The 10356-nt window shown below is 35.3% G+C and overlaps 1 protein-coding gene across 5 annotated transcripts in view; it reads left to right on the forward strand.

Moving 5' to 3' along the window:
* The window catches only part of KDM6A (lysine (K)-specific demethylase 6A), a 129175-nt gene that overhangs the window by 111059 nt on the left and 7760 nt on the right, over nucleotides 1-10356 (forward strand). For all 5 annotated transcript variants that reach the window (XM_009997874.1, XM_009997890.1, XM_009997882.1 and 2 more), the window contains 6 exons: nucleotides 1140-1204; nucleotides 1299-1373; nucleotides 2832-2980; nucleotides 3684-3798; nucleotides 5884-6071; nucleotides 7316-7457. In XM_009997874.1, the coding sequence (XP_009996176.1) occupies nucleotides 1140-1204; nucleotides 1299-1373; nucleotides 2832-2980; nucleotides 3684-3798; nucleotides 5884-6071; nucleotides 7316-7457 (734 nt within the window). The remainder of the gene's footprint in view (nucleotides 1-1139; nucleotides 1205-1298; nucleotides 1374-2831; nucleotides 2981-3683; nucleotides 3799-5883; nucleotides 6072-7315; nucleotides 7458-10356) is intronic.

Below are 10356 nucleotides of genomic sequence, written 5' to 3' on the forward strand. Positions count from 1 at the left end.
TTTTCTGATTATTTTTCCCTCTGTTACAAATTGGTGGTAAAAACATAATATAGAAAATAACTTTTAGACTTACGATTTCCATTTTCACCCTGAAAATCAAAAAGATGTTGTTTTAAGTGTGCCTTAACACGACTTTTACCTGTCCTTAGGTGACTTTTCACATTTTTCAAATAAAAGCCTTGTTTCTTCTTTATACAGACACAGTCCTCTCTTGGCTTGCCCTCAGTGATCTTTTTTTATTCCTCCAACAACTATTTCATTGCTTTCCTAACACGTCGTGCAGTATTTGATAAATCCATCATCACTAGGTTCCTTTTTGTTTCTCTTTGTCCTTCATTCAAAGGATGAATAGGACTTTTCTCAGGTACATGGAGCACTTTGAAATTTAACAACAATCCCATTAAAAGCTAGAGATCTTTGGGTAGCCTTCAGGCAGTTCTTTCCTCCTTTTTGTCGTATTCTTTTTCCATCTATGCCCATATACTTGCTAAAAAAGAAGTCTTTAGAATGCGATTTTGAGCCTACTCTGCTAAAAAGATCAAATTACGTCATTTAATATCAGTTAGATTTTCTGCCCTAGTCATGGTCATACCTACTGCAGTGCTAAAATAGCATATGGCTATTAAAATTTCAAAATATTTTATATAATGGAATTTATAAAACTAATTTTATAAGTATTAGTCATCCTAGTTTCATATCAGAAGACCTGCTTGACTTTGAGAGAAGGTAAATGTTCTAGTCTAAAAAAGGTTATGCTATTCCGTAAGACAGGATTCCTCTTCACCTGCATAATGAAGCAAATCAACATATTCGGTTGCAACCATCATGTAAGCTAGAAGTGTTTACAGCATAGTCATTTTCTGTTAACCTGGCCTGAGTTTGACCAAATTGGTAGTCACAAAGAAGTTTTTGCTATGGCTTGTGACTCATAACCATTTTTAATTATATATATTTTTTTAACAGTAATGCTCACATAACAAATCTTAAATACAGGTATTTTAAAGATTGCACCAGCATCTTGAAACTAATGTACTTATGTCTATGAACATGTTAGCACTTTATACCTATATATTTTATATCTATTATTTTTATGTGTGTGTGTATGTATATGAAAAAAATTCCGCAATTGCATTTTATAGGAGGAAAATGAGAAGAAGAGTCACCACAAGGACCACTCAGATAATGAATCTACATCTTCTGATAAGTAAGTATGGTATACCTGATAATTTCATTATTTTTATGTGGGGTTTTTATATCATTCCCATTTGCACATTCACCTATGATATTTTTATTTGCAGCTCTGGGAGGAGGAGAAGAGGACCTTTTAAAACAATCAAATTTGGGACCAACATTGACCTGTCAGACGACAAAAAGTAAGTAGACAACAGTTTCTTCTGCTCACAGTGGTATTCTACAGTATGATATTCCTTCTGGAAAACCAATTCATTCTTCTCGGACACTGGTCAGTCTGTCGATCAACCCAATTCCAGTTGCACACCCCATTTTCACAATTAATAATTACCTGTGGTCTTCAAAACGTTGTTAAGAGTCCTTCTCACCCTAAAATCTCCTTTCAAGCTTTTCTTTCCAGGATCTTTATTTTTCCAGAAATAAACATCTATCAGAAACTGTTTTCTAGTCTTCCTTATAATACATTCCCTTTTTTTCTCATTCTGAGAATTCTAATTGTTGGTTTACAACTTCAGTTACTTCTGACAATATCAAATTTTCAGTCTCAGCACAGTAATTGTAAGATCAGTGGATTTTTTTGTTTGTGTGTCTAGATTTTTATTACTTGGTTTTTGTTTCCTTTTGTTCCTGCTGTCATTCTTTCAGTTTCCACGTTTTCGTAGCTCTTGCTTCTCTATCCAGGAACAGGTTCAAAATGCATAGTAAAGACCAGAACATATCTTTCTGGGAGCTAGGTGCGGGTAGCTCAGAAAAACCATCAGAAAGTGTTAGAAGTAACCTGATAGCTTTTATTTGTTGTTGTTCAGTAATTTTTTATTTCACTCAGTCTCTAGTTAGTATATATTTCCATAAAAGATCCAGCGTATCTAGGCTGTCAGTCCCACCAGCTGCAGTACAAAATTGCTGATCTCTTTCAATCATTAGAGCAGAAGAAAAGGTTATGGTATCTGAAACTGGGGAATAAAGCACACTTAAGATGCTGAGTTCTTTTGTGGTATAGTCACTGAAAGATCAATGTGTGTACATATATATGTGATTAGAGATTGTTATAAAATTTTAAATACTGATACTGTTTTTTTCTAAAGGAAATTCCATCCTTAGTTACAAAATTCTTACTAATAAACTAGCATTCAGAGTAAACTATTGTGAGAGAGACTTCAAGCTATCTTGAGGCTCATAGGGAACTGGGTTTTTACACTTTTAATAGTTCTTTGTAGGATCCCAGGTAGACACCAGCTCTTCTGATCTGCAGTATCAGCTTTTGCTACAAAATTAATCCTTCCCCTCAACTAGCCTGTGAGATTTGTAGTATATATTTGGAAATATTTTTAATTTAAAATAGTAACACAGTTACCTGGGTGACATTACAGAGCTTTCACACATAGGTTCTGAGATTTTTGTGTTGGAGATCTCTTTTTCTTAATGCAGGTATTCAGTTCCATAGTTCAATTTTCTGTAACTGTCAAGTAAGGGTAATGCATTGTCTCAGCTTCCCTCTTGAGAGGTCCTAAGTTATATAGAAGTAGGTTGTCTGCTCTTTTATCTCATGTACTCACAATTTTGTGAAAATGTTTCTATTTCTTAAACACTTCTAAGAGTGTTAGGGATTCATAGTTTGTCTGTTTGCTATTTTGCTGCAGGTGGAAGTTGCAACTTCACGAACTGACAAAACTTCCTGCTTTTGAATGTGTGGTATCAGCAGAAAATCTTCTAAGCCATGTTGGTCATACCATCCTGGGCATGAACACAGTGCAGCTGTACATGAAGGTTCCAGGAAGCAGAACACCAGGTGAGTAAATCTCTTAGCATGAAAAAAAGCAGGTTTTACTCTTGTGATATTGATGTAACTGCAGTGCAGGTTTTCCATATCTTGCAGCATGCCTGAACATGATAAAATTGTTCATACTAAGGCTTTTTTAAATTTCTTGCATAACTAAACTGTGTATACAAAGTACTCTTACCTTATAATGGAAATTTCTGGGTTTCTGCAGTTCTAGGTAATTACCTTATTAACCTCTTGCATGAAATAATTATTTAAGGGGAAAAAGAGAATGGGTTTGTATACTTGGACAGTATTTGTATTTTACATGTCTTGAAAGTTTTTACTACTTGTCTTTTCAGTGCCTGAAGTTTTGCTCCTGACTGGCACTGTCAAGAGCTACCATAAACCACAAAATCTAAGCTTTAGCTCTTGAAGCACTTATTTCTACAAAAAAGGGAACTGCTAAAATGTTCATCTGATTTGCAAGATTGGTAGTTCTAGCTTTTCCTTTTATACAGACTTCACAAAAGCAGAATTGTCTTGTCACTGGTAGCTTAAACGCATTTCTTAACGCTGTGAAGCACCTAAATAGTGCGTGTCATATCAGATAGGTACAGATACTTTAAAAAATTATGTAGGGGGTTTTAGTAATTGTAACTGTGCTTTTTCATAGCATTATTTTGATAGATCAGCCATAAAGAAAGTGTGTGTTTTTCATTCTAAATTTCAGGTCATCAAGAAAACAACAACTTTTGTTCCGTAAATATAAATATTGGTCCAGGTGATTGTGAATGGTTTGTTGTCCCTGAAAGCTATTGGGGTGTCATGAATGACTTCTGTGAAAAGTAAGCTGGTTTTCTTTATCAAGTTCTCTGTGCATTTCTGAAACCTAATGGAGGAAATTACTGAGGGTGTTTTAAGAGGACATTATTTTACAGGTTTTCCATGTAGTCAGAAAAGTCTTTTAAAACCAAAATGCAAAATCTAGAATTTATACAAAATATGCCATTTGTACAATGTCCAGAAACTTGGATTGCCTGTGATGGCTTTACTCTCAAAAATTAATATTAGGTCCATTATTTAGTTTTTTTAACACAGGAAGGAAGAAAATACAAGAAGGGAGAGATTGGTAATCACAAATGCTTATCTAGGTTCACAATTCAAATTTATACTCCATTAAGGCATTATGGGGGATCAGAAGTTTAGTATAAACACACGCTGTCTACTACCAGCGTGTACTGTGGCATTGATCCACTTTTTGTAGCATTGGTAGCATTTTCTGCATCAGAAAAGCCATCATCGTCCTTGTTTACTAGGCACATATATCTATCATGTATATTAAAACTGACCTCTACCATTACCAAATGATGATACTTCTGCAATGGCACTTGGGGCTGTTACAGTGAAGTGACAGAACAAAATTGGGGGTGAAGGAATGGGGTATTTTCATTTCTTTTTTTAGGAGTTACGGAGTGAAGTAGTTTGCTGTTAATCTTTATGATAAGTAATGTACAGGTTGCACACAAGTACGTAGAGAGTCATTGGTATTTTGGCATGGTTTCCTGCTGTGTCTGGAGGGAGAGCTTTGTTTACTCAGACCCCAGGAGATGTTGCTTTGCATACACTTACATGTTTGTAACTTTCTGGAAAAGTTGAGGTGTGCTGACCATTGGGAAAGTACTCAGCCAGCTCTTGAGATTGGCTTTCCATGGTGTGTGCCTTGTGTCGAGTGGATGTTTTTTTAGAACAAAACAAAACAAATGAAAAAAAACCCACACAGACATTCATGTGCACCCGCTTCCCCCACCCAAATAAAACCCAATAACACAAAACAAACAAAATAAAGATGAGGAGGAACAGCAGTTGTGTCCCCTAACCATGCGATAGCTTCTGAAGCTGATCTTCTGGGAGATTATCTTACCCAGTTAAAACTAGACTAAGCTTTTGACTTTTCTTCAGAACTTTTTCAGAGCTCTGCAGATTCTTTTCAGTGTCTCTGTACTCCATTTTTGGCCTACGTACTGACAGCTGTTCTTATTTCATCCACCTTTATAAACATTACCCATTTCAAAATTGCTGTTTCACTGATGCAGTTTCAAAGTCTTTGATGACGACATGCCTTTTACCCAATGGCACTGTCCTTCTGAGGGTGAGAGAGAAACTAAGATCTTGGTAACCTCATACAAAGTCTAGAGTGCTTGATAGGGGCACTGAATTGTCTTTGCAAACTGAATTGTGAATGGACTCCCCTAGTGCAGTATGAAAATGAGAGAAGGATGGGAGAGAAGTATGTATTGTGCATAACCCTAGTGGAACAGGTGTGCTTAGCAAATCCATATGGAAATGTTTTTCATGCTTCTCAGAAAGGTCAGCATTTCTTGGCTGAATATAGCATAAACCTGTTCATTACAGTTGAGAGGGTGCCAACAGGTTGCTTATTGTGTGGACAGGCTTCATGTGCATACACTGAGAGTATGAGTACACAGTTATCATTGTTCAAAATAGAAAGCTTTATTAAGAACTGGTACAGTCTGTAAATAAAATCAGGCACTGGTTAAAAAAGCAGTTCTGCGCACCACTGTGGCACTGGATTTGACATAGTATTTCTCTACCTCGACATTAATAAAATACTGTAAATTTAAAGGAAAACAGAACTGGAAGCCGTAAGCTGACTTACTTGCATGGGCAACCAGGCACTTAAGTGGTTTAATGTATTGACGGATGTGAAGCGTGGAATTAGGATCTGGAATTTTATAGCTGAAACTTTACTTTTTACTAGTCTTATTGTGATTAGATGCAGAAATGTAAGTGATTAGATGCAGAAAGCATGTGTCATGGTGATCAGTTTTTGCAGGTAATTTCATATAAGTAACAACCACTAATATGTCTGCTGATAAGTGCTGAAGATTTTATTTTCCCTGTTGTTTCAGGAATAATATGAATTTCCTAATGGGATCTTGGTGGCCAAACTTGGAAGATTTGTATGAAGCCAATGTCCCAGTTTATAGGTTTATTCAAAGACCAGGGGATTTGGTGTGGATAAATGCTGGGACTGTTCATTGGGTTCAGGCTATTGGTTGGTGCAACAACATTGCATGGAATGTTGGCCCTCTTACAGGTATGGTTGAATAGTGTGTGTGCTGAACTACATAATTAAGTAATTCTATACTATATATGCCCAAGAACCTGCCATTTCTTATAAATATACCATGCTTTACTAAATTAAATAAATGAATGTGCTCTAATTTAAAACATCATCTGTTGAAGCTTTTAAGTAATTTCATTGGTAAGAGAAAGCAAAAGCAGCAAGAATGCAGTCTTTACACTCACTCATTTAATGCACATTTAAAAACTACAATTGTATAGAAAACACCAGCAGAATAAAATGTTTAGATTAATTCATACACTCTGTCTTGTAGGCCATTTTTTATCTTTTTCTTAAAAGTTTTTCTACCCAGCAAACTGCACTAAAGCTTGCAGTTCCATTCTAACTTGGGACAACTGGTATCCAATTGCTGTTCAGTGAAAGCATCAGGAAATGCAAACAGTTGTAAAATTATGTTAATAAAGGAATATTAGATTTTTCAGACTTACTATTCTAGAAGTTTTTAGTTCTGAACCACCATCTTGGAAAGTTTTTAGAAATTAGAGTGGAAAGAAATTTCACAGCTAAAATGAGATTCTGTCAGCATTTGAACAGAATGTACTCCAGAAAAACCTTCCTGTTTTCCTAAATAGTTTAAGATGTGTCTTTATTTCAATATGACACAATAAACAGTATATCTCTATATACATGTTGTATGATTGACTGATACAGAGTTCACATGCTCAGTCACAGTAAACTTTGTGAAACATTTTTTTTAAAAGGGCAGGGTGCATAGGCTGCAAAATTAAAAGGTCTGACTCATTGCAACAAATCTCCCAAGGTGCAGTCTCCCTTTTCAAGACAAATATATACCACAGCATTGTAAAATTACAATACTTAATAAAGCAAGATGCAGACTTTTCAAATTTAGGTTATTTTTTTTTCATCTGAAATATTTGAAAATGTATTTAGGAACCCTTTTTGAAATACTGCTCTCTCTTTACCATAGAATTTGATTACTTGTCAGTGACTTGTTTTCACAGATAGTTGTTGCTGCTGTGGTATTGTGCATTTTTTTAGCATCACACATACCCTTTTTTTATAACAAATTTCATAGAATTCAAGTACAGTTAAAATTAATGGGTCATTGCAAATGGAGTTTAATCGAGCCCTAAAAGGGGGGGTATACATTTTCATTATAATAAAATGATTTGGGGTCCAGTTGATTCTTATTTCTTAACTTGACTAATTGCTTCTGTAATTTTGTTTTTGTATAGCTTGTCAGTATAAATTGGCAGTGGAACGGTACGAATGGAATAAACTGCAGAGTGTGAAGTCCATAGTACCCATGGTTCATCTTTCATGGAATATGGCTAGAAATATCAAGGTCTCGGATCCAAAGCTTTTTGAAATGATAAAGTAAGTTTTACTTATTTGAACATTTACTGTACCCATTTCCTCTTCAAGCATAAAACAGTAGTTGATTATGGACCGCAGGAAATAACAAAATCAGGTCATCAACCCAAGTGCTACAATTAGAATGTTTTGTCACTTTTACAGCAAAGTTAACCTAATTTTACATTTCTAGAACTTCCAGTTAGTGCTCACACACTGTCATTTGGAGATCCAGTATAAATGTTTTAAATGAAGACAAGTAGGAATTCAAAAGCCTTCTTCCCTTTGCTCTTTCTTTTGAAGAATGAAGTAATTGATGTGTAAAATGGCTACACTTTGGTGTCATTGTTCATTCCAAAATGCAGGAATATTCCAGGCTCAGAGTGTCTTTAGTAATTTTCTTTAAAGGGTGGATCTCCAAGCAAATATAAAACATATTGCATCCCCATTATCCCTAGCTTGAGGAATGAATGGACATTTCAGCAGCTATTATAGGTTTGTGCTAAATAAAGTAGGAGAATAAATTCCAAAGTAAATTACTCACCATGAGAATACTCTGGTAACAGCACTCTTTGTTTTCCTTAAGCCCTCCAAAAAGTTTCTACCTTGATCACTTACTAGTCCTTTCAGTATACTGGATCCACAAGCATTGAATCCTTGTATAATTTTCATTGAAATGGACCTTTAAAAATAGGTTAACTTGCAAAAAAAAGGGCAAAGAAATTTTTCTTTTTTCCCTAGTAGGATTCATTGTTGACATTTCAGTGAGACATCTTTTTACAGTAGGATTTTAATTTAGGCTTGAACATCTGCTACAGAATGGTGGAATCGGTGAAATGATAACTTTGTAAGGACCAAGAATGTTGAAAGTTGAAGACAGAAAGGGAGGTTTGTAGTCACTGTAAAGCTAAATTTTTTAATGGCCTTTGTGTGCCAATATTTTCTTAAAAGCTGGTAGCTAATATTTAGGGTAAAGAAAATCTGAAAGCTTGACAGTCCTGCCCCTTCAACTAAGATATTAGTATAGTAAGGATGCCAGCTGTCATAAAGGGAGAGGAGCAACTGAATAGTTAGAAATGAGAAACTGGGAAAAGACACAGGCTGTGGGAGGGAGGAAGGGAAAAAGTCCATCTAAAACAAACAAACAAACAAAAAAAGAAAACAAGCAACAGCAACAAAAAAACCACAAAACACACACACACCAAAAACAAACACAAAAAAAAACAGAATAAAACAAAACAAACCTCACAAATGTATTTCACAATTACCTTTATATGCTCTTCTTAAGCCCAGCAGGCATCTATTGTAAAGCTTGCAATAGGTCTGGAATGTTTTTGCCAAAATATTTTTTTGATCTTTTGGCACCCATAATCTGCATTTGCAGAAGTTTCGGGTTCTCTGCCATGGTTTAGGCTTAAAAGGAGAAACACATGATGGAGCATAGCATCCTTCTCCAAGAGAAAAAGAGAGGACAAAATGGTTGTTTTGTACTATCATGCTTGCTTTCAGTAGCTGAGATTTTCCTAGTGAGAGACCTAAATTTTAAGTGTGCTTTACAAATAAAGAAAAATACTGAGGAGCAGATATGAACTTCGGTCTTGCATGCATTTACTTTTTCCAGTCTACTGAAACCACTTCAGTTTGCTTGGATTAAGCCCTCTCTTCAAGTTGGTTGTCAGCCAAATCCCAAGTTCCATGCTGTGTGCAGAGGGGAAAAAGATCCAATGCCAAGATCTGGTTTGTAGCATCTAGTAGCAGTAACCTGAAATAACTCATTGTGGTCACCTGAGTTATAGTGTAGGTGTTCCTAGAAATGGGTGTCACCAGAATAAACAGTTTAGTATCTGACCATGGCTTTGTATGCATCCTGGAAATGCAGATACTTCCATGAATCTCCTTAGGGTAGGAAAACAATTGCATGATTTTCCTATGGACTGCTTGACTGCAGGAAAATAGCATCAGCTGGCAAGTAGCTCTTGTCCCTTGCTCGTGGATTTAATTACATACAAATTACAGACGTCTCTGTGTTAATATTTATGTGTGTGTGTGAGTATACCTGTGTATAAAAACAGTGGAGAAATAGTGATTCCTGATACAGCTAGTTGAAGTTCATCTTGAATTATGACTTTTCATTTGTCATTAGGAAAAAAAAATTGCTGACATAGCTGTAAGCTTTCTGCAAAAATGCAGGTTTGTATCTAAAGTTGCACGTCAGAGATACCTGAAGTGTTCAGGTAGTTTGACTTCTGTCTCCAGGCTTCTTAAGTGTCAGAATAAATGAAAGAATAGCTCTCAGAAAATGATAATAAGTAGTTAGTCATTCCAATTTGAAAGATAAATATAAAAAATATGTCTTACTGAATTACGTGAATCTAATCTCTACATAGGCAATAAACTAAAATGTAGACATACCTAGGAATACTAGGAACCAAATTAATGATAAAGAGAAATAGAATAGTAGTAGGGAAAAAAATAATAGAAGGAAGCTTTGCTTCCAGAAGAAATCTGGAGCCTCCTTATATTTTTAGTTAATGGTGCTGTCTTGCTGGATAAAAAGAGCAAAAACTGAAGCTTTCTCATTAAATATATTATAAAGATTTTATATTAACAATGGAATCATGAGCAGGAGCACAGGCAGACAGCATGATTTAAAACTTCAGTGAGGCACCCTTAAGAAAAATTAACTGCAAACCTCTTAAATGGGAGCTAGAAGGACTTTTACAAATGCATCTGAGGAAGAGAAGAATTTTAGAGGTAGTGGGAAAGAAGTAATAGAGGCTTAAAAATTAATTCCAGAGTAGCTGAAATATTAAGTTCTTTTACAAAAATACCTTTAGAAACATAAAAGAGCATGACACGGGACAAATTATGTTGTGCAAAATCATTAAGCCAGATAAAATATTTTTTGGTATCAGTAGGGAAA

This window comes from Chaetura pelagica, unplaced genomic scaffold, assembly GCF_000747805.2.
Source record: "Chaetura pelagica isolate M959 unplaced genomic scaffold, ChaPel_1.0 scaffold360, whole genome shotgun sequence".
Taxonomy (NCBI): domain Eukaryota; kingdom Metazoa; phylum Chordata; class Aves; order Apodiformes; family Apodidae; genus Chaetura; species Chaetura pelagica.